This window comes from Megalops cyprinoides, chromosome 15 (genome assembly GCF_013368585.1).
Source record: "Megalops cyprinoides isolate fMegCyp1 chromosome 15, fMegCyp1.pri, whole genome shotgun sequence".
In the NCBI taxonomy this organism is placed as follows: Eukaryota; Metazoa; Chordata; class Actinopteri; order Elopiformes; family Megalopidae; genus Megalops; species Megalops cyprinoides.
Window position 1 is genome coordinate 23,894,659 of NC_050597.1, and position 26,986 is coordinate 23,921,644.

Consider the following 26,986-nt stretch of genomic DNA (forward strand, 5'->3'; position numbering starts at 1 on the left):
TGTCACTACAGGGAGAGGGGTGATCACGCAGGTGAGGCCCCTGAGCGCTGACTCTTCCTGGGGTTAACGATCAAGCGACAGCGTTCGCAAGCAATACCCTGCACCCCGTCAAGTGGAAACCACAACGGGAGCCCTTAGCAGAAGGGATGGAGCCAAGCCGGGCGGCAGGAGGAGCACCAAACACTGCGAAGGGGGCTGCCGAATCTTAAATATTTCCCCGCTCACAAGTCACTCTTAAGAAGCTCAAGCAACAAAGGCACTTCACTCTTTTCAGTCTTACCCCTCCAGTGTTACTTCTGCAGTGTTAAAATACCAGTGTTACTGATACTGAGCCTCGAACCTCGGCTTGATCTCTGAAACATGCATACCATTTCATCCATCATTCATATGCATGTATTTCAGAGATTGTAAGTGTTTTTTTTTTATTCTATTATTTAAAATTTCCCCTCCCCTGCAATCCAGCTGTTTTATCATGTAACACGCACAATGAAAAAAAGAGCAGGAACTGAGTGGTGGAGAATCTCCGCTTTGAGGTTTCCCAGTTCAAAGGCGGCTAGTTCACAGAGAAGCCCGTTTTCGCGGAGGGGGATGGAGGACTATCCCTGGAATATTAGACTGTATCTCTGCAAAGGAAGGCTTCAGAGGCAAACTTTATACTCCTCCATTTCCATTAAAAGTAATAGGGATCGGAAGCCAGAGGTTTTATGTGATCGCTTGCAGACTTATAAAAGTGGCGTTGAGATAGAGGATGTGTAAGGGTATGTAATTCGGAAATGAGGGAATATTAACGGAGGGTCTCCTGGGTTATGGGGTTATATTGAGGTATTGGGGGCTGGGTATTCTGTGGGGGTATCTGAAGTATTGGGAAGCGAGAATAGGTGGGGGTGGTTCTTAAGGAGAGGGCCAGAGGGGGCAGGGGGGTATGAAGCACAGAGCTCGCTCCCAGGTGTCGCCAAACACAGGCCGCCATTCTGGAGCGAGATACCCTGATACCAAGTCTTCCTTGCGCACACACGACTCCCCCTCCCCCACACGCACCCCCCCCCCCCCCGGTGATTTCCAGCCGCGCTCATCTCCGCGGGTGCCCTGCTGTGACGGGTACGTTTTGAAAGCGCGGCAGTACAAGAAAGGCCCCGTTCCGCGGCAGGCGCGCACTTTGTTCCGCAAAACGCTGTTTTCGCGCGACATCTCCTCTCGCTCCCCGCTGGCGCTATTAGGGGGCTCCTTTTCAGGAAGCGCTACCCGCTCGCTCCGCAAAAGACACCAGAGCCGCGCCGCCTCCCACGCACCGCGCAGACAAAGCCGGATCGCGTCTGCCGACGGGCCCGTCCGCTCCCGACTCCCCGCTGCAGTTATCGCCTTTATTTGGCTCAATGTAACTGAATCACCCTGCTCCCCGCCCCCTTCGACAAGGTTTGAGTAAGAGCCGCACAAAAGCACGCTGAACCGTGGCACCCCTTTATGACAACATCGAGTGCATTCTCTTCGCAGCCGTGTTTAGCCCACTCCCTCTCTACCTCTCTCTGCTTTTACTCCTTCCCTCCATCGCCAACGCCCCCCCCCCCCCCCCCACCCCAGTCACCACGCTCTTTCTATTTAATCCTGCTTTCTCCGTCTCTCTCCTCCCCATCTCCCTCTCTCTGATTCTCCTCTCCATCCCTCTCTGGATATGAATGTTCCATTACTGACACAGGTGCTGGGGTAGTGAAAGCAATCTCATCAATAACCCGCCGGTCAATTCTGTACGATTAGTTACAGTTGGGTTATTAATCCGTACCGTTACAGCTTCTCACATCATTATCAATCTGCAACTGATACAGGTTCTTACAGGATTATTAATGTTTGCAGATAAGGGTCCTTATGGATAAATGTTCCTACTCATTGTTAGGAATGTTGTCTTCCCAAGGAGCAGAGCTAGTGATCAAAAGGTTTCTAGTTTAACTCCCTGCTGGAGCACTGCTGCTGTACCTTTGGGCAAGGTATTTAACCCACAATTACCTCAGAAAATATCCAGCTGTGTAGATGGATACAACTATCACCTACGTAAGTTTCTCTGTCTGCTAAATGACAACAACGCAATGCAATGAACCACATTAACGTGCCCTTGAAACGTACATCCAAGGAAACACAATCTCCAACCTGTCTGCTTGGTACACAGGGCCATCCTGTCCAGTTCAGATGGATTGGTTTGTTGCCTTCAGAAAAAAAAAAGAAACGACCAACCAATCCCCTCAGGATTCAGAACGCTAAGGGTGATCTGTGGTCTTCGAGGAAGAATCTGACCCCCACCTCACCCTCCTCCACCCACTCACAATTTTAAATTCGGTTTTTCCGCTTGCAAGTGCTCCATCGGTCAAATCAAGGCCGCATCCGGTATTCCAGCTTACAATTTCTATTTGATACACACTCTATCCACTCCAGACCTGTGCCCCTTCCTGAGGAAGGGAAAACAAAGACGTTTGTTTCAAATCATCCCTGTCACTCATGCCTGTGACTGAGTCTGACCAGGGAGTCAGGGATTACCAGAGAGAGAGAGTGTCACAGACAGAAGTGGAGAGACAGAGGGAGATGGAGGCAGAGAGACAGAAAGAGAGAGATCCATTATTTATTATCTATTATCAATTATTACTATTATCCATTATGAATTATTAACAAAATCCAAAAAGGGAGATCTAATGGGAAATCTTATCTGATTTGGGAGAAACTTAAAAAACGATGACCCCCTGAAAACACAGGACCACAACATCTGAATACAAGCAATTAGAGTCAACCAAATTATAACACACCCACCAAAGAGCTTAAATACTACGCACAAAAGCACAAAATGCAGTGTTATCTGGCCCGGAAAGGAGAATAACATGTGGTAAACAAGACCAGCCATAGCAAAAGATTTAAAACAGAGAAAAACACTAACAATGGACACACTCTGTAAGCACACAAGCAGACATGGCTGCCCAAATAAGACGCACAGTGGCCACACTGCAAAATCCAAGTGGTGGAGACGGAGCCACATGTGAAAATGTGACAAAATTATTTACCTAAAAATAACAAGATCTGCCCACTACACAAGCAATTCAAACATCAGAATATTTCCTATCCTTGGAAAAGAGAGAAATTATGCAACTGTGGCTCAAAATGCCTACCACAGTGAGAGATACATTTTTATATAGTTGTAGTATAGTTTAGATAGACAGATAGATAGACAGACAGATAGATAGACACATACATAGATATATAGTTAGTACTAAAACTATCTGTCTCTATATAAATATACAGACATATATGGATATATACATAGATATAGGTATATTCCATAAAACAAGTTGAATTAAAATGAACTGAATGGAACTGAATTGAACTGAGCGAGAGAGAGAGAGAGAGAGAGAGAGAGTCAGAGACTGAGACTTGAGAGAGATACAGCCCAAGCATATATACATATAGTATAGCAAAACTCTTTCTAAAGGAGAGTGTATGCCCTCTGTGTAAATGCTAAATGGAGATATGCTGTCAAATAGTTGACTTTGGGCTTGCAATAAGGCTTAGTGCGAACGCTCGTTTCAAAGAAAGGTCATGTGGCATCTCTGCTGGTTCAAACTCAGCACTTTCGGTGAGAAATCGGTTTGAGTCAGCCGCGCGCGACTGGCAGCGTCTATCTATCAGTGCGGCCCATCTTTATTTAGGATTCTGTAGACTTGTGTTTTCTGCTTTAATCCAAGCCTTTTAGACAAGCACGTTCCTGCAAGGCGGTTAAAAGTTATTTAAAAGCGGAAATGGCATTTGGCGGTGAAGTTTGACCTTTCTGTACAATCTCCCTTCTGCAATCTTACAAACAGTGATGGATCGCCTCAACACACGGAGGCAGAATGTCTAACTCTGAGCACACTGTGAACGCTGACCGCCTGAACACACTGCACGCACACACAGGCATGCTGAAGAATGGCTACAGACACACACATCTCACATGCGTACACACAACACACACATACATACACGCACACACAGGCACCCTGAACAATGGCTACAGACACACATCTCACACGCGTACACACAACACACACATACATACACGCACACACAGGCATGCTGCAGAATGACTAGACACACACATCTCACACGCGTACACACAACACACACATACATACACGCACACACAGGCACCCTGAACAATGGCTAGAGACACACATCTCACACGCGTACACAGATTACACATATGCACAGACAGACACACACACACACACACACACACACACAGGCACACTGAAAAATGACCAAAGACACAGACATACACACATACACACAGACACACACACACACACACACACACACACACACACACACACACACGTACACAAACAGGCACACTGACGATATGAATACAGATTCACACACTGATCTACCGAATATGCTGCAAGCATGTGCACCAAGCACACAATATATAGACACTCACTGTTTAGACACATGAATCTCGCACACGCACGCACACACACACACACACACACACACACACACACACACATACACATACACACACACACATACAGCCTACAAACACATCCACAGTAAACACACAGACACTTCGGTCAACAGTGTAGACTGTACAAGTTAACTTAGGGTAGGGCTTAAACAGTGTCATGCTCATACTCATTGGTCTGGGAGTGTTGTTAGCTTGGTCGGACACTATTGCTCATTTAACTCGAATGGTTACACTTATGTTCTTCTGTGCTGGAAGTCGCTCTGGATAAACCTGTCTGCTAAGTCAATGTAATGTGATGAAACGTAATGTAACGTAACACACAAACACACAGTACACACTGTACACACAGCCTCACTGAACACAGCGGAAGGTAACTGCTGTGAAAGTGTGTGTATCAGAGGCCAGATGACAGACTCTGATGTAACTACGTCTCCAGCCTTTCCTCTTACAAAGAGAGGGAGTGGAGGAGTTGAGTGCAGGAGACTGCTGTCAGAGACAGAGGGGCCACAGCCCTCCTCCTGAGCCCCATTATGCTCTGGCAGTTACGGATGTCCCAGGCCAGCGGGGGCATGGAGGGGGTGCCTGAGGGGGGCACACAGAGCTGCTCTCGGGGGAGAGAACTCTGATACCATCTCTGCCTCACTACAGTGTGTGAGCTGCCACAATCAATCACTGACGGCCGGGGCTGCTCTGAGCACCACAATCTCTCTCTGTCTGCAGACAGGCACGCTCACTCACACACAGACACACACACACACATATACACACACAAAAAACACACAAACATATGTGCACATGCGCACCCACACACAAAAAAACACACAAACATATGCTCAACTTACACAAAAGACGCACACATGCATGCTTGTACACACACACACACACACACACACACACACACACACACAACATACCCAAAAACACACAACCAGGCATGCTCGTGCAGTGCACACACACGCTTGCACACACACACATGCTCAACATACACAAACACACATATACATGCACACACACATTCAACATACTATACACTAACACACACACACACACTCACACGCTTACAGGCTGACCTGCACAGGGTAGGGAGTAGCCAATGTCTGAGTCGTGGATAAACTGCCGCTCGTTCAGTCGGGTTACACAGTACAAGTGGAAGCAATCCAGACAGATGACATGGCGGTCTGGACACTGTGACACCAGCACTGGACTCCTGGACACCAGAGACACACAGACACACCGCATCAGAGAGGGCTATGGAGAGCTAACGACAATACTCACTGTCAACCCCATAAAGTAACGTCCCTCAGAGTCCCTGCACTTAACTGTAGCTGGACAGCAACACAGACATGCGCAAATACTGAAAACTGAAAACATAAGGTAACATGACATCACAAAGGCTTGGGCATGTGGGGAAAACCCTGCAGAGAAGCTAACAGGTAAGTTAAAATGAGTTTAAAGATAAGGATAAAGTGGGTTAGTGTGAGGGAAGAGTGAGACTACAGACGAGCTGAGGAGCTGGGGAGCTTGTAAAGAAAGTGGCATGGTTTCTTCTGAATGAGGCCTCTTGCTGCCTAAATCCAAAATTGGGGCACATCAGCACCCCTGCGTTCACGCTGCCCACACCGGCTGGGACACACCGTTACCCCTGCGGTTACATAGAATGGTCTGTCAGACATTAAAGAGTTACACCTCAATATTGCTTTGACAAGTTCTACAGTTTTTACTGCTCCTGCTACTGCTGGTACTATTGCTACAATTGACAATAACAACGGCGGTAGCGGCAGCGGCAGCATCCCTATCTTTAGTGCGGTGTGTTGTTATTACTGTGACACAGCTGTGTTGTGTGCTTGGCATTATAACGTGCGTGTGTGTGTGTGTGTGCGTGTGTGTTTGACATTGCTACAGACATACGGAAATGACTTCCTGGGAAGGCAGAGGAAGACGGATTAGATCCTGGAAGAAAAACTGTGATGAGAACGTGAGAGTCCTAGAAGAGCCGGCCATGAAGGCTGATCTTGTTTAGATACGGAGAAGGGGGCGAGGAGGGGGGAGCGAGGTCGAGGCACGGGAGGGGGGTAAGGTGGACTCGAGGAGGCAGTCCTGCTGGTGGGGGGGGGGGGGGGGGGTGGATACAGATTTTATTGATCGTTTCTGAAGGGCAAAGCACCGCACGCCGCCATTGCTGCCTCTCCTCCCTCCCCTCCCTCCTTCTCCCCACTCCCTTTCCCATCCCTCTTTTCTGATAAAAGCGCAGAATTTAAGAGGTTACAAAATGTGATTCTCCCCCTCCCCTCACCTCCCCTGCAGAGAGTTCCCAGCTCGTTACGGCTTTCGGTAACTTGCACTCTCCGAGTTATGCTTTATTTAAGGCGCCCCTTGTTTTCAAACCCCACAATTTCACTCTGTTTCCCCTCCTGTTTAAGCTAACTGTGCTCCCACCCCCTCCACGCTACATTGTCTTACAGTTACAGTCCAGTCGAAATAGAGCAGACATGCCTTCCGCTGGGGCTGCCAGGGAGAGCTTCCTGCAGGCAAACCCATTACGGTAATGAAGTCGGCTCCTTCCGCCTGGCTGGGACTCAATTGCAGTTTGACCCCGGACCCTCAAAGAGCGCACGGCCGCGTCCTTGGCGGCGCCCTTTTAAACAAACCAAGGAGTCGCTCCAAGGAGACGGGAGAAGGGAGCCGGGGCTTCAGGGAGCCCACTTAAGGAGGTAATTGCGCTGCCTTTTCGACCCACTCCAATCACGCTCCACGGAGTCCTTGATTTGAGTGCGGGGTGTCAGTGATTTGGCTCCATTGTTTCCGCGGTGATTGTGACTCCTCCCCTCGTCCTCTGTGTGCGTGGCGCAGGTAGAGGGGATGGGAAAACGCAGGAGAGTCCACACGGCCCTTTTATCCACAGCAGTCCAGACCTTCATCCACGCTGTGCGGAGGTCACTGCTTTTTTTTGGTATCAACGCGCATGTTTCACAGCGGATGCTACATTCTGAATGGGTATGTGTCCGCAGGGTGTGCTGTGTTATTGGGTCAGCTGCCTGTGAGAAGGGGACACTTACACAACGTCGGTGCAAGCGATACAGGGGATGCCCCGGACGTTGGGGGTGATCAGGTCCAGGGCCACGGAGGTGTCATCGTCACAGGTGGGATGGGCAGCACATTTCAAGTAGAATTCCTACAGAGGGGACAGGAGAGGTAAGACAGGTCAACCCTCAGCAACCCTCTCCACCTCTCTGGCCCAACAGAAGTTTACATTTACTCCAGAAATTGAAGTTTGTGGACAGTTATGGATGAATGAGTGAGGTTTGGGCATGGTTCTGGGTGACAGAATGAGGTCTGTGGATTGTTCAATGTGAGAAGGTGAGGTTTGGGGATAGTTCTGGGTGAGAGGGTGAGTTTTGGGCATAGTTCTAGGCGAAAGGGTATCTTTCTGGGTGAGAGTCTCTTACTGCCACTCTGCCTTCGCAGTCCTGGGACTGACAGAGTCCGGGAATCCTGTCAGGAAGGAGGACATCATCCCAGCAAGATGGCCCCTAGAGAAACGCCAGAAAGAAGAACCATGAAATCCCAGCATGCCTCGCTGCCTCTCATCACCACAAGAGTGACTTGTTCTCTCTCGGTGCTGAACGATGCTGGTAAAGTTCCTCTCCGATACTGTATGTGGGTTGTAAAGAGTAGCAACGCAGACTCAAATCCACTCTCACCACCATTACAACAGACCCTCATGAAGAGATTAAAGGCCCCGCACAGTAAGGTAGAGAGGGCAGGTTTGAGAGGCAAAGAGAGAGGGAGCAGGTGGCTCCAACTCTGCTACCACAGGGAAAGTCTTTCTGTGAAGAGTGGAAATCAGAGGGGGAGAAAGAGAGTCAGAGCGGGTAAAAAACGAGAGCAAGAGAGAGGAAAACAGAGGGAAAAACAGGAGGAAGCTGAAGCTCCTTCTGAGGATGTGAGGAGTGATGGGATTGAGGCCAGCTGATGTACCATACAACATATTGCCTGCTTTAGCCTCCCTCAGTTCCCCCATTCACCCAACCCCACCCCATCCACAAAACCTAACCCTAAGTCCCCCATAAACCACAACCCAACTGCCCCCTTAAACCTAACCCCAACTCCCCAACTAGCCCCACCATGGCTCTCCATGGGGATAACTACAATTACCCCAAAGACACTGCCCCATCTCCCCTAAAAACTACCCAAACACCCCCATAAATGCTACCAAACTTACTCCCTCCTCGATCCTGCCCTATGTCCTCCATCAATCCTTTCCCCTTCTCTCTGGATCCTGGTCCCATTTCCCCCACGGACACTCGGTCGCTTCTCCCTCCCCCGTGAGGCCAGATTAAGACACTCGCCAGCAGCAAACTGTCTTCGGACGACACCCCCCCCCCCCCCCCCCCCCCCCCCCGCAACACCTCCTCCCCCGGCGTTCCAGTTTAGCTGCCCCTGATTAACATAAGCATTTAAACATTCTGACAGGAGCCTTAATAAGCCCCTGAAAGGTTAGCAAAATCATTACCTTCCCCCCCCATACGGGGAGGAGCGTGGGCGAGTGCTAATTCGGTGGGGCCGGATCCGGCGCGCCGCGGCGGGGCCCAGAGATTACACGCAGACACCTGCTCGGAGACAGGCGCGGAAAGGTCACACGGACCCCCGGCATTCTGTTCGACACAAAAACGCCTCCCCTGAATGTAAATGATTAATGAGGGCCCGTCATGAATAATTCACGCCGCGCCTTCCCCACTGTTAATTTAGTCCTCGCTCCCCCCCCCCCCCCCCCCCCTTTCTTTATTTATTTTAAAAATTCCAAATCAACGTCTTGATCTCCAAAGCCTTAATTAGATTACTGTTTAACAAACACGGTCTGTCTCCGAGCCGACTGCTGGCGGTCTTGGGGCGGCTCGGGGGGCGCCCCCGCGAGAGGTCTGCCGAGGGTCCGCCAGAGGTCTCGGTCGGGAGAGGCTCCTTCGCCAAGCCCGAGCAATTACAGTCGCGCTGATTCAATAAAACGGCAAATAAAAATCGACGCCGAGCAGCATGCTGGGGGCTTGCACGAGCCAATTAAAGCAGCGTTAACATTCTCCGGGGCGGGACGGAAACGTATCGGTGGGGGAGGATCAGAGGCAGGGCTGACAGGTGCGGCTCCGCGTAGGGAAGTCGTGCTGGCTGATGTGCTCGCTCGGTGAACTGATGAACACTCCTCGCGCGTGCAGTTTCAAACATGATCAACAGCGACAACCGGACAGCAAATGGTGACTTATCAATTTCAGATTTATTTTCTTCTTTCTGGCCATTGCACCGTACCAGCCAATGCGATCACAGATAGTACATGAGAAAATAAAAAAAATCTTTATGAAGTGATATATTTATTGATGAGCCCCCCTGCCCCAAGGAATTGAGAAAAAAAATCAAATATAATCTAATATTGCCTAGGATTCCTCAATAATAAACACGTATTGAGTAGCCTTGTTTAACAAAGACAGAATTCGGTAAAGCAAAAGACATTGCTGAGCTGCATCTTGACTGGTTGAGAGCTGTGTTGATAGAGGGTGTCGGTAGGATTGATCGATAGTGAGCAAGGAGATGAGGGGAACCTCATCTAATCGACCTCGTTCTGGACGCAGGATGACATTAAGGAACTTGTTTCTAGTGATGTATGATTAGGTCGCTTTCTCTGAATATTTGAGAGCTTTCAACCATGAAGCCTATTGAACAGAGCACTGGCCTGACAGTAACTGTGTGATGCTGAGATACATGAGATCACAAGGATCAGTGGTTTTTGCGAGTGTGTGTGCAAGCATGTGTGTGTGTTCTATTTGAAAGGACATTTAAGGTTTACCAAAGGCAATTTCAAGTACAATGCTGACAGAAAATATCAGCATTGTACAGATGGGTAAGTGCAAGGAAAAGGTAAAAGTAAGGGAAAGAATAAGCATCATGGTAAGGGTTAGGGTTAGGGTTAGGGCTAGGGCTAGGGATGGAGTTGCGACTAAGGCTAGGGTTAGGGTTAGAGCTATGGCTAGGGTTAGGGTTAGGGCTAGGGCTAGGGTTTAGGGTAAAGGTTAGGCTTAGGGTATACCTTCTCAACAAAACTAAATGCTTCTCCAAATACATTTTACTTCCTTTATCAAATAAGTTTCATACATATGCATTACATTTAAAAGGTGCCACAGCTATTTTTCACATGTAACTTTCACACAATAGAAACAACAAATCACACCTCACTCTCAGACAATCTCTGATAAATACAAATGAGGGTAAAAGTTTCTTCATGTTTTCTATAAACTCAGATGTATAGATGTTTAACCTGTGCGATTGCACATAACGTATCACATATCCCCTTCATATCTGCAGAAATAGTCTTTCAAATATTTAAAAACTATACCTGAATGTGTTTTCAAATACATTGAAATGGTTTGAAGATGTTTTTTCAAATAAATTCCTCATTCATGAACCTTAAATACTATTATTTAATCTAACTCAGGTAAACTATCTCAGGCAGGCATTTGTCACAGTGTGTGTGTGTTTGTGTGTGTGAGCAGATATGTGAGTGTGGAGTGTGAGCTGTTGCAGAGAGACACGCACGCACACACACACACACACACACACGCTCAGTCCGCAGGAATGCCACTTTGACACTCCACACACGCAGCCTCCCGCCATAACTTCCACTGATAAGGGAATGAGGCAATCTCAGCACTCGCTCTCAGCAGATCAGTAGGCACCTCAAATAATCTTGGGGGGGGGGGGGGGGGGGGGTGTTTGGGGCGACAGCAGGCTGTGGATTCTATTCCCCCGCCCGCGTCCCCCCCGTCACATTTCAGAGCGGAGCAGCTGCCCCGCTCCTGCCACAACGGACAGGTCAGCTTCGGGGGGGCTGAGATCAGGATGTGTGTGAGCAGACCGGCTCCCGGCTCACAGGCGGGTGGGGCTTCGGCAGAGCCGCTCGCCGGCACCGGAGGGACACTTGTGCGGCGCCAGATAGCGACTGAGTGGCAGTTGGCGGGTCAGATGTGACCAGGCAGGAGGCCGGGGGAACAGTCAGGTAAGCATTCACACCGTCCCTCCTGCTCTATGCTGAAAACCAGCCCTGTCTCACTGGGGACAGGGGGGGACGGTGGGCAGAGGGTGACGGTGGCTCTGGGACTGCCTCCAAGCCACAGGAAGGTAATCGCTACACGCGGCACAGCGCCGCCGCGCCGGCAGTATGATGCCAGCACGCCGACGGGCCGCATTAATGCGGAGACAGCCCAGGGCGGTAAAAGGCAGCCATTCAATTTTATAACTTGTCATTCAGCATTTCAGAAGAATCCCAGGATGCTCACCCTTGTGAATCCCACAGTGCCCTGCAGGAGACATTGCACCTGATGGGCCCTGAGAGGAAACTCCACAGAGAGGGGGGACTTCAGGCAGACTGCGGCTGCTCCGCACTCTACAGAGGCTGCCCGCAGCTCCTCCTGAGCCGGTGCCAAGAGAGCTCTCTTCCAGCATCTCCGGGCACCGCTTACCAGCACAGGATACAATCTAATTTTATTTTCCTCTTGGAAACCTAATTAAAATTTGGCTAATCTGAATGGCCCTTCCTCAAGCAAAACTCAGTTATGTTTGGATGCCTCCATCTTCTTAATTAAGTATCCTGTTTTAATTTGTTGTAAAATGGCGCACTTTCTGTGTCAGTATTCTTTATCTGGACCTAATCACCCTAATCCAGTATATTTTTAGCATTGCTTACCTCATACAGTGCCAGTGCTCCTTACCACATATAGTGGCAATGTTTATTAGACCAGTTCAGTGTTAGTGTTGCTTACCCCATACAGTATCAGTCTTTCTTACCACATACAGTGTTACTTACTCGGCGCCGTGTCAGTGTTTCTTACCCGACTCAGCGTCAGCGTTCCTTGCTTGCAGTTTTTGCAGCGGACTCTCAGCTTCCCCGGCCGGATGGCTTTGCACACGGTCTTACAGAACACGTAGAAGCTGCTGCGGGGTCTAGACTCTGCGCACAGAACCACACACAACAAAGCCCGTCAGAGATAACGGAGCAATCGCATTCGCTCGAAAAAGCCTCGGCGCATTAAGGCTTCCCTGTGACATTTCACAGCTACACGCTGCATGCCCTCACACGCCAGCGCGCGGCTTACAGCAGCGACTCGACACATTCGCCAACATTAGCGACAGCGATACCGCAAATGCATTCGCGTGGCAGTGCGTATGACCCCTCATCTGAGAGCTCATCTGCACTCCCCGGTCCTGCTATCTTTTCATCTGATAAGGAAAATAGAGAAGCAGGTCACGCTGGGACCTCACTCTGTTAGCAGTTCCCCTTGCGTGGCTTATTTTAAGGTGTTCTCCCCCTCCCACAGCCACTGGAATTTCTATTGCTGCTTGTCTCTGTGCCGTTACTACTACTGACCGCAGATGCAGTGCTACTGACCCGCGCATAGAGGCATTGCATGCAGTCCCCGTTTAATAACCATCTGCGTTTATGACAGGAATTTGGCCTAATTGCTTTACAACAAAAATCCAGATTTTCAAGGAGAGAGAAGCGGCGAAGTCGGGAGCGAGAACACGATCGAGAAAAAGAGCCGGTGAGAGTCACAACAGTTGACAATTTCTCCGGTCGGGGGCCCTTCGTCTCACTTAGCCGTGGTGCCCTTACGATTCTAGCCTGTTGTCCCCATTCAGCGAAAGCTTCTTCAGGGGAAGCTGAGGAAGGTTATTTATCTGGTCCTCCGGGTGTATCTCACTCGCCTGTAATAAACACCTGTCTGAAGACTATGATTTGCGTCTTGCGTTCTCTGTGTCTTGTCATTCCCGAACTGTCATGTGTCACAATACTGAGCATCGGTACCGTGTGTCATAGTACCATGCATTCAAATATAGGAATACTTATATAGCACTAATAGCTTATTACTATTTGACTTTTTCCCATATCTATCTATCTTAGTCTTAGTGAATAATTAAATGTCTAGGTCATGTTCAGGAATGCAACCCCTGTGTACTTATAATATTGCATTCAATTCAATTCCAGCATTCAATTCCTGAACATCTGATTTACAATGGGGTTTACAGGAACATTTTATGTCATTCGAGCAGGGACCTCCTAAATCACTGAACTGCACATGGAGAACTTATTACTGACCTGTGTAACAGAGACATTACTGTGGAACTGCATGGGGAGACACTACTACTATACAACACAGCACTACGTTACTACCATGCTACAAACACATGACTGCTGAGCCATTGCTTACTACAGCAATACTCGCCTGCTCAAACTTACAGTGACACATAAACCTAAACCTCAGAAGCATGAGAGCCCTAACAGGGAGCAAAACGCTGCTGGTGGAATGCTATAAGGACATTCAGACTCCAGGTAAACTGGGCTACTCCCGTCTTAGAGGATCCCCGGCAAGAAACGCATCACTGGCTGAACTTGGGAGGTACAAGGAGAGGGCCGGTGACTGCTCGGGTCCAGACAAGAGGAGGACAAGGACGGGGATCACTTACAACCCCACAGACGGGTAAACCCTACAGACACAGACACTGGATCCAATTAGCAAAGCCGAGCCTGAGACAACAGGGTAATGGGATGTCTTCATGACAGATAATTAAGTCAAGTGCAGATGCGTCCAGCCTCTCTGCAGCTTCACACGCACACACACACACACACACACACACACACGCATGCTCACAGTGCAGCAGGAACTCTGGGGAAAGGGGAATGGGGGTTTGGGGGGGGGGGGGGGGGGGGGTTGGGGAAGGAAGGACGGCGTTCTCATTAGAGCTAAAAGCCTGGGACGGACGAGAGAAGCGTGATACTTTGACACAATTCACAATAAATCCAGCAGAGTGGATTTTATAACCCGAACTCTGTCTAATTTATCATTTCTGTGAAAGGGTTCCATTATGCTAATGCCTCTGGAGGGAGAGGAGAAGACACGGAGAGCGAGGCGGGGAGGGGGGGTTAGATAAAGGATACTTTATGATTGGGCTCCGTGGCGGGGAGCGGGACGGTGGCTGGCGGAGGTGAGTCTGAAAGGGCGGACGGAGGACGGATTTAAAAAGGTATGTCATTGTGAGGGGCGACAGCTCCGGCACCGAAACCAACTCCGCGCGGAAGCCTTGGACGCAGCTCTCTGAATTACATTCTGCCGCCACAATGGCTGCATTAAACAGCCGTCACCCTCTTCTCGCCATGGGGTTGTCAAGCCCCACCTGAGAGCGGGTGTTTGGATATAGCCACGCTTAAGAAAAGCAAACTGTCCTTCTGTGACTGTCGAGCTGAACAGTTATGGTTTTGGAGTTTATGTCCATGCTTGAAAAATATTCTCTCCATCTCCATCTCTCTCTCTCTCTCTCTCACACACACACACACACACACACACACGGTGTCCCTGTACCTGTTTGTGCGGCTGCGTCCCCCTGCCTGCGCTCATCCGTCTCCAGGATGACGGCCAGGCCATCTGAAGACGTGGGCAGCCGGGAGGCGCTGAGGTCCAGACGGGTCAGGCTGTCCACTCCCCGGGCCAGCCGGGTCCGCAGGACCGAATCCGACCCGCTGGCCGATCCGGGGCGGGGCAGCACCACGTGGACCGTGCTCTGTTCAGGGAGGTCGCACCCCTGCCGAAATCAGATGGACAACTGTGACATGCTGTCCCACACAACACACAAATATCCAACATTGCACAAATGTAACCATTATGTCAACGTTACACAAACATTATACTAACACTGCACAAACATTACACAAGCAGTGGAATTCAAGATTGCATGAACATTAAATTAACAGTGCTTGAACACCAATATTACACCAGCAGCAATGAATACCACCTAGCAGCACTGATACCTGAACTAATGACTAAAATGTTCACATTGTGCTCCCTCAGGTAAAGCTACGCAATTTTTTTCACACCAGTGGAATGTGGAGCAAGTTTTAAAATTCATACCTCCCAGTGATGATATGGATTGTGAGTTAGCCAAACAATTGTGACCAGAATTCAGAGTCTTCCCCGTAGTTGGTTTGCTTTCCTAATGAATTCCTTCCTGAGTATACCACTCGGTTCCCATCCTGGCCTCTAAAGCTTCTCCTATTGATCCTGTGATCTTAATGTACTGCTGTTTTTTTCATTTGCTGTTGATTTCTCTCCGAGAATGGAGAGGGGAATTTGCGATGCAAACAAAGTCACCGGCGTTAACGGGCCCTCGTTAGCGGCGGCCTTATTGCGGAAGGGTCTTCATTAAAGGAAGGTCCTAGTTTGTGCAACTAGCCGTGACTCGGGGAAGGAATGAACAAAAGACGTCTCAATAAAACGGAATTAATTCGATTTGGTTCATTTTCTCTGCACAACAGGCTGCTGGGAAATGCAATTTTAATGATCTCTTCTTCGCGGGGGGGGGGGACTTACCGTTCAGTGAGGGAACACGCCGAGACAGAGTGCCTCACAGTTTACACAGTGCCGGGAACGCCTTACGTCATGACCATAAATCAAAGTCATGAATTCCGCTGCTGTCTTCCGGACAAATTGAACGACAGTGATAAAAATGAGCAAAGAAAATGACTTGCCACAAACTGTGGGCTAATGCAGCAGAAACTGTATACGCAAATACCAACACTGATCTACCGGTGATGCGACACTAACGCTGTAGATTTCAAATATCTGAGCCGTTACACTACACCTCAACAATGGGCTTAATTAAGCACCAAGGTCGATATCAATCCGGCCGCAATGTAGTTTCGGTGTTTTGACTTTGCTGTCATTTTGGTCAGTTCTGTTATTCCTTCCTGCTGGAAATGGAGCGCCGGCTCACACTCATGTTACGTGCTGCCCGTCTATCAGCGGAGATAACATCAGGGTTACTTTCATGTTTCACAGACTTTGCTGCTGAAAGCTGCGGTCTTATCAGCGTTTAGCTGCAACCCTGGCGTTTGACAGCCCTCTCCCTGCACAGCTTTAATCTGGAAGCAGCAAAAATAGGAGTAAACAAGCGTACATGCACACACACACACACACACACACACACACACACACACACACACACACACACACACACACGTGTACACACTCATCAAAGACACACACACGTACATGCACACAAAGACACACACACACATGTGCGCACACGCACACACACACACACAGGCGCACACGTGTACACACACAAAAAGACACATACGCACACACACACTTGTGCACTTGCATACAAATATATAAATACACATACAATACGCAATTCACTTTCATACTATAACCATACACTCTTGAGTATGTACAAAAATTACACAAATACATATGTGTGAATACTAAGCTACTTCTGCATGCAAATATGCATGTGCAAACATGTGTGAGCACCCACACACTACAATATTCAGCAACAAAACATATACAAATAATTGACACACACTCAATAACCCAACTAAATTGTAGATGTGCACCAACCCCCCCCCCACACACACACACACACACGTACGTTTCTGCCCATGCCACCCTGACTGATGTTATAACCATTAACATACAAAATCTGCATAAAAACAGTACATTACTACATGCAAAGAGCGATGCTGACGCATATGCACAGCTGGATAAGTAAAGCAGGAAGTGACAGTGACAACACTGGGGAGAGTGGCATAAGAAGTGTGGAGCAGTGCTTCCGTCACCATCCAGAAGGCCGCAGTTTCAAATAACATTAGGTATTTGTAGGTATTTCCCAGGTGAGTTTTTGTACTCCTGAGCAAAGTACTACTTTGAGGCAGGATGTACATAGCAGTCGGAATGTAATCGTTTTAATGCAGGCTGCCTGAGCCGCCCTGGTTAAGGATGTCAACTCTGAGATTAAATTATGCAAAAATAATGAAAGATACCCGACAGGTGTGACCTAAGGTGAATCTGACCCTGACCGGCCTCCCGCGTTTGGAAATCGTTCTTACCAGCAGGTCTTCTTCAGGAAGGGTTTCTGTCTCTGGTTTTTCAGGCAGACTCTAATTTGATACATTGGGGGACCCACGGGGGGGGGGGGGGGGGGGGGGGACTGCTGTATTCAAGCTGCATACTCATGTCTTTTCAGCTTATGGTCTGAGCTTTGAAGAGCTTGATCAACAAGTCTGTATTCTCCAGACAGATCTGACCTGCATTAGTAATGAACCGGCTCTTTAACAAGAGGCGTACCATGGCGGAATTTCAATAAGAGGGAGGGGGAAGCAATCAATTATTCATACAATTATTTACATTCAGCGTAAAGGCCACACGCGGGCGTTTAAAAGACGATAACAGCGGGAACGCTGGCCGGAATAACGCATGAATAGCCAGCACAAGAAGGGACTGAACACCGTCCGCGTAAGATGTCACGGCGGAATTCCTGGCCCGTTCATAAATATAACATATTTTTTTTTAATCAGAGCGGTTGCTGTGATGATATGAATATAACATTAACTGGCACTTTGTTGCAAGTTATCACATAAGTAACAACAGAAGCAAATCGCAAATATGCGAGTGGCTACAGTGTCGCCTCTTTTGACGACGGCTATGGGGTATCCAAACCAGGAAGCGCGCCAGATTAAATTCCCACCAGAGGTCATAAATGTACCGAGAGCGGAGGGGGTGAGAACACATCAAAAATGCTTGGCGAAAAAAACGGTTCGCAAAAGCTGAGAAAACGAGTACGGGAACCAAAAGTTCTTCATGTAAATGCGGCATCCACAGCTAAATGCCACCCGCGGGGGCTATTCTCTGAAAAATGAGCAACAGTTCACCTCGGAGTTATCGCTTAACATGTATATCTAAATGGAGCATGAGATTAATTTTAAGTTTTCGGGGAAAAAAAAGTCAATAAGCGTTTGGAAATGATCCCCGGGGAGAGGTAGGGAGAGCTGAACATAGCAAGCACACACTGAGCAAATTGGCCTTCGCCGGGCTGGTTTATGAATGCTTTGTCGGTCCAAACCGTTCCTCTCCCCAGAGCTCTTGTATAGACGCGCAGACACTGCTGAGAAATGTGCCTGCAAATTAAAACTCACCCTTCAAAGCCACACTCGGCTTCTATCGTCACAAAAAATACAGCGCGTGATGAATAGACTATGTTGCGGGCTAATTTGATTAATTACACAAAAAGGCCAATAAACATAACGTAACCAAAGTGAATTGTGGGAATGCTGCTGATGGCTCAAGCACAGGATGAGGGAGCCACACTGATAAAGTGAACCGCCAACACCAGTGGCATATCTTCTCACGAAAGTGAAGAGGCTTAAATGTAATTTCAAGCATCATTTTTACATAATTACAAAAAAAACTAATCAAAAGCTGTGCCTGATGCAGTCAGTGACATGGATCTGAGAGAGTGAAATAAACCCATACAGAGAACAGACACATTCAAGACAGTGGGACACATCTGAGACTGCGTGACATGCCAAACAAGTTAGGCACACTTGAGGTAGAGACACCACAGAGGCTAGATGCACCAGTGATCGTAAGAAACACCTCAGTTTGCATACACTCGAATAATTGAACACGTCTGAGAAGGTGAGAGACATGCATGACACATTGGATGCACTTGAAAAACACACATGCACCTGTAAACTGGGCCGTCCAGAAAAAGCCTATACCTACGCAAGGGCCTGAGACAACGAGACACATAACATATTGGGAGATGCACCTGAGACACTGAGACCGGGGTGTGGCATACAGCGAGAGACACTATCCAGGCGGAGAGACGACACCAGAGAGTCGCACGAGGGTCTACACGAGTCCCCGCCCCCAACGCTGAGACCTTCCTGTGAAGGCGAGGCCCGTTTCCTCCCACGAGGGAGGTCTGCTCCATCAGCGCTGCCTGGCGCGGGAGGACGGGGACGGCACAGGCGCTGCCGGTCCTCGGGGACGCGGGGACTAATGGAACACATTACGGTGAAGGCTTCTCTCATCGCTACAAATGTCACGCTCGTTCCCGAGACTGTGACATATATAAACACCAGCGAGTCTCCGAGCGGCGAGATACTGGGGCCCTGAGCTGTTTGGGGGGATCAGAGACGTGAGGGGACTCGACAATGACGAGCGCCTCTGTTTCTCTCTCTAAAAGAAGAGATGTATTGATCATCACGTATGGTTGGTAAAACACTTGTGCTGCTGCAGTTTGGCTGTGGAAGCTCTGGGTACGGTACCTGCTACATGAAATCTGGCATCAGAGTAAAATGCTCCATAGTCTAATACAGGGCTACAGGCACTCAGATCAGACCCACATGTTTCAACATCATTTCATTACCCCACCTCACTTACTTCTGTTCAAAACGCCTGGGGTAAAGGCATTGATAAACTACACATTCATTATCCAAACACCATTATGACAGAGTTCATGCCTCTGATATGCCTGTTTAGTACCTGTGAACATGTCTGTGAGAATATCTGTGAGAATGTGTGTGAGAATGACTGAGTATGTCTGTGAGAATGCCTGTGAGTATGTCTGTGAGTATGTCTGTGAGAATGTGTGTGAGAATGCCTGTGAGAATGTCTGTGAGTATGTCTGTGAGAATGTCTGTGAGAATGTCTGTGAGAATGCCTGTGAGAATGTCTGTGAGTATGTCTGTGAGAATGTGTGTGAGTATGTCTGTGAGTATGTCTGTGAGAATGTGTGTGAGAATGTCTGTGAGAATGTCCGTAAGAATGTCTGTGAGTATGTCTGTGAGTATGTCTGTGAGAATGTCTGTGAGTATGTCTGTGAACATGCCAGGCATCTCAGTGATGGCCCTCAGGAGGAAGGACAGTGAAATCATCAAGCGTGACGCAGCAGTGGCTTTACATCCCATGGGTTCTGTGTTTACATATGCTGAGTTCACCAGCATTAACCCAGTTACTGAACTGGCGCCTATAACACACTCGCACTTCTGCAAACACTGCATGTGTGCCATGGATATCATCATTACGTTATCTGCAGTGCCCCTGTGTGAAGCCTACACAGGCTAATTAGACATCAACTTCACAGTCGAAAAAGAAAAGTGAGGAAATATCCATGGGTATAACGAAGAGGCGAGGTAGTTTTTAATGGCTAAACGACACCTTTCGTGTAGGGTTCTGGAGTGGCTCAGTCAGTGGTGGCAGTTCCCAAGACATCGCAAGAGTCTATGTCATTAGACAATAATGACTTCGCGTCTGCAATGGCAGAACATAACTGGTTCATTCGATTGAGGTGGGCTGGGTTACGTCGGCCAGCATCCCCTCGATGTGCTGCTCAGCACCTATGACTTCCTCAGGTGATGTCAGAGAGAGCTGTGCTCACCCTCCGCGCTGCCTGGGACTTGTAGGGTGAAAAATACTGGTGGCATGCAGGTGTATTAGAGCATTGCATCTATCGCGCTTTAGCACCCCTGCCTGAGCGTAGAGGATGTGATGCAGTGAGGCAAACCTAATGCACAACTGGTAATTCCAAAATCAGCGTGAAACAGGGGGAAAAAAACAACAACAATTTTCAGCCTTGTCTATACAGAAGATTTTCCACAACAGTAAAAACAGTAAATGCTCAATGGCAAGAAGATCTGATGAAGGGGGGGGGGGGGGGGGGGGGGGGGGGGGGGTATCAGAACATCAGCAATTCCATTCTTTCCCAGAGTTCACTGCTTCATAAGGATGATGGTGCTGGATGATTTAACACAATGTCCTGCTAGCTTGATGAGACATTCAGAAAACCACAGAAGGTGGGGTCTGTGTTTGTGTGTGTGTGTGTGTGTGTGTGTGTGTGTGTGTGTGTTGGGGGGATCTTACAAATGTCTGTGAGTATAGAGAGGAGGCTAATATAATTTAATCGAAATTAAAAAAAACAATATTGCGCTATAATTCAGTGTGTAAGTGAATAACTCGATGAGCGCGTTAGGGGTTTGTTGATTACAGCATCACACTGTGAGGATTTTGCAGCTTCAACACAAACAGCTTGAGTGCCGCTAAACACCTCTCTAATGACCCATTAGCTCTCCCTCGCGCCTGCGCTCCTTTTGGCTGCGGAGGGGCGCGCCGAACTGTATCTCCTGGCTGCCGTCTCCACTCCCACATCTCCACCGCCTTACTTCTGAGACCCGAGGACTTCCTGCTCGCTCTCGGGAACCTGTCGTACAACGCGCCGGGTGGGATAACGAGCAAATTCAATCCCGAAAAAGGGGACGGCTCAGAGCCGACATGTGGAGAACACGGGAACATAAACGCCGTTCAGTTTCACCCCCGGAAACGCTGCCCCTCAATAAGCAGGAGCAAATGTTGAATTCACTTATCTGGTGATTAAGTTGAATACATATACAAGATCCCCTATCCCATCTAAATACCAGGCGGCCTGCCTGCGTGTTTTTTTTCATACTGCCAGCTCAGAAAATTGACAAAAATGACATGGAGGTCCCATAATTCTGTCATTACTTTAAATTGCCTTTATAAATTATTGCTGTACGAGACTTGATTTACTGTAATGCACGCGTCTGACCAGAGGGGCGCTGTGTAAATCGAAGAGTCCCCATGCACTGGGCTAGGATTTATCTATGTAATCTTCACCTTAATAATATGCTATTGAACTACAAGGCTGATGTAGGTGCAGCATTTAAGGACTTGCTCTAGCCTCACTGTGCCATCTGAAAGAACAGCATTGAGCCGGACAAGTGATGCAGCTGTCATTGCCTCTCATTGCAGACAGATGGCTCACCTCTAGCTTATGAGCTACTTAACATACACTGGCCTCTATAAAACAGCTAACTGTGCTAACTGTAGCTACATTTAGAGGCACAGTTTCTTAAAAATATATGTGCGACTTTATTCAGTGACCTTAGCAACACCCCCACCACACATACACACAAATTGCTATTATTTTATTGTGTATCAACGTCTCCTATACATTTTGCAGAGCTCTTACAATGTACTTCTCAGTAAAATACACTCCCTCCTTGACCCCTTTAAAACAGTTAAACGCCTTCCCAAAAAACATGTTGCTGCAAATGACTGAATTTAGATTTGGGGAAATTTAATGGAGTAACCACAATTCCGTAGCTGCTGTACCCTGTCACTCTCAAGTTGTATACCACTGATTACCTCATCAAGTTGCTATTAATTCACATTTCCTTAGAGAAAATATTCCATATTTAGAGGAATGGCAATGTTTCAGTAACCACAAAACTGGCTCTGATATTTCAAAAGTAAATATGCATTAATGAAATGTGCATGAAATGAAGTATTGGTACTTAATAAATGGCACAGTGGAATCGAGTTCGACCTACTGACTCTAAGCTGGCGATATGTACAGTGTTGTATTTGAATTTGGATTTAAATTTGAGTTTGAGGGACAGAGAGAAGAGCATGTAGAAGAGACACGTTTCCACAAGTGATGGAAACATTCAGCTGTGCGGTGGCTTTTAAAATTCATTGTAACAGGTAATTCTTCCAGAATCCCCAAACCAAGCTTTTGGCCAATTAATAATGTAAGAACAGCATCTTCTGTGTGTTTTTATGGGTGAGATGAAAGCTGCCTCTAAGTAACAACACATTCCATTTTAACTCTATCGTCAATCTATTTTGTTACCTCTTTTCTGTCACCTCTCATGTTGTGAATGCATGTCATACTTGCACAGCAGTTTGAGTGTGTGTGTGTGTGTGTGTGTGTGTGTGATATATATAGCTATCGACTTAACCAAAGATAGAGACTTGATTGATTGATTTGGGTCTGGCAGATTTGGCTAAGTATTAAGTAAAAAGGAATAAGTATTTAATTCCTTTATCTATCCCTGCATTGATCTGACTAAAAAGAGGGAACCGATAGATTTTGAGTGGAAAAGGAGCTCGACTTCGTCCCTCTGCCTCCGTGGCATTGAAAGGCCTCGTGGCACAGGGCCGACGCGCACTGGGGTCACCTCCATGTCCGCCGAGCTTCACGGCTCACCAAGTCCAACGGAGCACCGGAGAGAGAAATATGTGGGCTGCCTTGTCCTTCTAAATTACTCCATGCATTCGGCCCGCGCCGCGCACCTGGGAAAGTCTCTGATGCAAAAAACAAGCCCTTTTCCCTCTGGGGAGACACTCCCGGTGCTCATTTGTTTCTGTCAGGGCCCCCGCCCGCCGGTCCGCAGTGGAGCGGCACCTGCAGTTCTGCGCTTCCGCTCTAGGGGTCAGCGTCGAGTCGCGCCCCGCGCGCGCGCAGGCAGCCGCAGCGCTAACGGCTCAGTCCTGCACTTACCCCCACAATCTCAAGTGCGATTTGTCAGGGGGAAATTGAGCACGGCGCTGAGGTAAATGTGCAGAGAGAGCAAAACTGGCTGCTGGAGTCAGGGAGCGTTTGTTCGCTCGGCTCCTGAGCCCCTCCACCCCCCGTGCCCCCCCCCCCCCCCCCCCCCCCCCCCCCCCCCCCCGCAACACCCCCACCGCCACCTCCGCCTCTCCTCGTAGCTCTGGCTGTTTTAATGCATAATTAAGAAGGTCAAAATTAATGAAGCGATGTGGAGTAAAGTTCACGGAATCCCCAGGCTCTGTTTACGCCATCAGCTCTGGAGGAAAAGAATGTCAAGTGCAGCCTGGCTGGAGACCTGGGGCGGCGGGTGCGGGGGGAGAGGGCAGACAGGAGAGAAGGCGGGCAGGCGGGCAGGCACACCTCCAGACCTGGGTAGACGTACGCAGATTAAAAGTTAGGAGTAAACGGCAGACGCCGGCGGGCCGTGGTGCAAAGCAAAGAGGCAGACGTAGACGAGCAAAAAGCACGTGCGGAGGAGCGCGGTCAAACAGGGCAGCGCAGATGTGACGCCCCCCCAGCCCTGTTTGGCGTGGACGCTCGGGCCCTGGAGTTTACCTGGAGGGTGCAGTCGCTGCGCAGCTCCCTTCCAGCAAAGATGACCCTCAGCCTCTCCGGCCGCACCCCCTGCTGCCGCCCCACCACCTCCTTTAACTCGGCCACGCTCGCCACCTCCTCCAGCTCCACCGGGAAGCCATGGCTGGAGTTAAACCTGACAAACACTAAAACACACACACAGCACAGAGAGACTGTCAGAGAGAGGGCGCACGGGTAGGAGAGGGGACACGCGCGAGGGCCGGAGAAGGGACAAACCTGTAAGGAAAGGGTAAAAGGGGCGTGTGGAGAGAAGACACAGGTGCACGAGAGAGGGTACAAGTGTGTGGTGAGAAAGGGGACAGGGTGTAACAGAGAAGGTGCCAGATGTGTGTGAGAGAAGAAAAGCATGCAAGAAGAAAAGAAAGCGGGACACAGGTGAGGGATATATAGGGAGGAGCAGGAACAGGTATGAGAAGGAGAGAATGAAAGAGCAGGAGACAGCAAAAGAGAGAAAGAGAGAAAGAGTTGTACATTTCATTTTGTAATTGCTAATGTTTTGTTAATACTCTGGCAATAAATACTATGTTATATTTGAATTTGGATTTGAACTTGAGATTGAAGTCGAGAGAGAGAGAGAGAGAGAGAGAGAGAGCGAGAGCGAGAGCGAGAGCGAGAGCGAGAGAGGAGAAAGTAAAAGTGGCTACCCACAAGTGATGGAAGCATTTGGAAGAATTTACACTGAGCCCAAGAGCTTTTTTTTCTGTTATCTTTTCTGCTTCTTATTTTAATTGAAATGAGACAACCTTTACAGAACCCTTCTAGGGTTTTAGATAAGTCCAAAAATTGTAAATGGCAGATTTGTTACAGTAAAGCCCCTGAGCCATCTGAAATCAAATTCTAACATTCTATTAAACTATACGTGTGTATCTACCTTGTCTTCTGACATGCTCACTTCTTTATTTGACTAGAGCACATCCTGACACAGACCCACACACTCACATAGACACACATAAACACACACACCACAAAGAGACATAACCTCACTCTCTGACACACACACGCACACGCACACACACACACACACACACCACAAAGAGATAATCACATACAGACACACACAAAGAGCATGCACCATGCACATGGGGACCGTGGCTTCAGTCAAGCACAACCCTACCAGGAAAATTGCATCTACAGATGCTGTTGACTTAAGCACTGAGAGAGAAATAAAAACACTGATTGCTGATAAATGACAGAAGCAGAAAGTTCTCAGTTCAGCCCTTAAGAGGGCTCTGAGTGATTGCACCTTACCAATGTGTGACATTCTCCAATAAAAAGGTTTTTTTTCCGAATTACTCTGAGACAGACTGACACTTGAATCAAAGGTGGGGGGGTTGGCAAAACTAAAACAAACCTGTAAATTCCTAGTCATGAGAAAACAGGAAAAAGGCATATATACTCCACATAATACAGTGGTATGCTGAATAAAATAAAACTTGCACACTTACTGTATGCTGTAAAAGAAACTGCTTTATTGATAAAGTGTTTGAATAAATCTGTTTTCTTTTAGAGCATAACAGAAAGTATGTGAGTATGAAATTTTCTTTATCGTGGAAACTGCACCAAACCATGAAGGATGTGGGTGAATCACTTTGACTGACTCAGTATGGAGCACACCGTAGGAGTCCAGGCTGCTTTACTCAAGGGCACCAGCTCAGTACTGGCGCTGCGTAGATCCACTAATCTTTATTTCACATGGATATCCCAATCTAATCATCAGCGTCCACTATCAGCCCATCCAGAAACTATACAGGGCGAAAGCCTGCGCTGAGCTGATGCCTGTGAGTGGAGTGAGCCCGGCTGAACTCCTCGGATTAAAGCCGATATGGCCTGAGGAAAGCCGGGCCGTCTACCCTGAAAATGAACTCCTCCGAGTTCATAACAACCCCAACTGCGAGTGATAGGAGAGTAGCTCGAAAAGTGAGAGAGCATTTCTAGCGTTCTCAAGCTTCCCTCCGCAGAAAGGAAATGATGATTGCAAGACCAGGACGGCTACAACTTACAAAATGCAAACGATTGTCAGGTGCCGGAGTGTTCGCACATTTAAGCACACAAAGAAGACACGCTTGTGAATTAAGATGCAGCACCACTTTCCTGTGGCCCGTCTGCTGTAGCCCTAAACCCTGGTATAGGCTCTAAAAACCATACGGGCTTCGTATGTTTGCCTTCACATGTAAATCACACGCTCTCTTGTGTCGTTTTAACCAGCGAAGCAAACACGCCCTCGGTCGCCACGGTGAAAATTAGAATCCCAGCAACGAGAAGGCCCCCCGGACTTCTGAAGCAGCCCCGCGTCGAGAGGGGACATGATTTGCCCCTCTGTGATCTCCATAATCTCCCTCATTGTTTGTATCCCATCCAAGTGGATAACAAATGAGTAAATTCCTCTTTTGTCATGTTCCATTACAAGAGCAGCCAGTTTTCTGAGGGAATTTCTACGTGCCTGGATTCCCCGAGTCCTTTCTGGGGAAAGAATGACAGAATGCAATCATTTAAGTCTGCCAGACTGGATTACCCCGGCAGAGAAACGCATTCTTGACAGCTTCAAACCCCAGACATATTAGAAGATTTTGCTGGAGTGGAGAAGAAAATAAATATTTCAAGGATAAATATCTATCTTCCCCCCCCGCGTTCGGGGGCCCACAGGTTCAAAAGCGCAGCACAATAAGGTCCGGAGACGCGGCCATGGAG

At 48.3% G+C, this 26,986-nt stretch overlaps 1 protein-coding gene across 1 annotated transcript in view; it reads right to left on the bottom strand.

Moving 5' to 3' along the window:
• prkn (parkin RBR E3 ubiquitin protein ligase) overlaps positions 1-26,986 on the bottom strand; it is a 60,977-nt gene that overhangs the window by 22,145 nt on the left and 11,846 nt on the right. Inside the window, exons 2-7 of the mRNA XM_036547107.1 lie at positions 24,260-24,423; positions 14,872-15,091; positions 12,346-12,464; positions 7,921-8,004; positions 7,531-7,646; positions 5,545-5,681 (exon numbers count right to left, since the gene is read on the bottom strand). Coding sequence (XP_036403000.1) covers positions 5,545-5,681; positions 7,531-7,646; positions 7,921-8,004; positions 12,346-12,464; positions 14,872-15,091; positions 24,260-24,423 — 840 coding nt within the window. The remainder of the gene's footprint in view (positions 1-5,544; positions 5,682-7,530; positions 7,647-7,920; positions 8,005-12,345; positions 12,465-14,871; positions 15,092-24,259; positions 24,424-26,986) is intronic.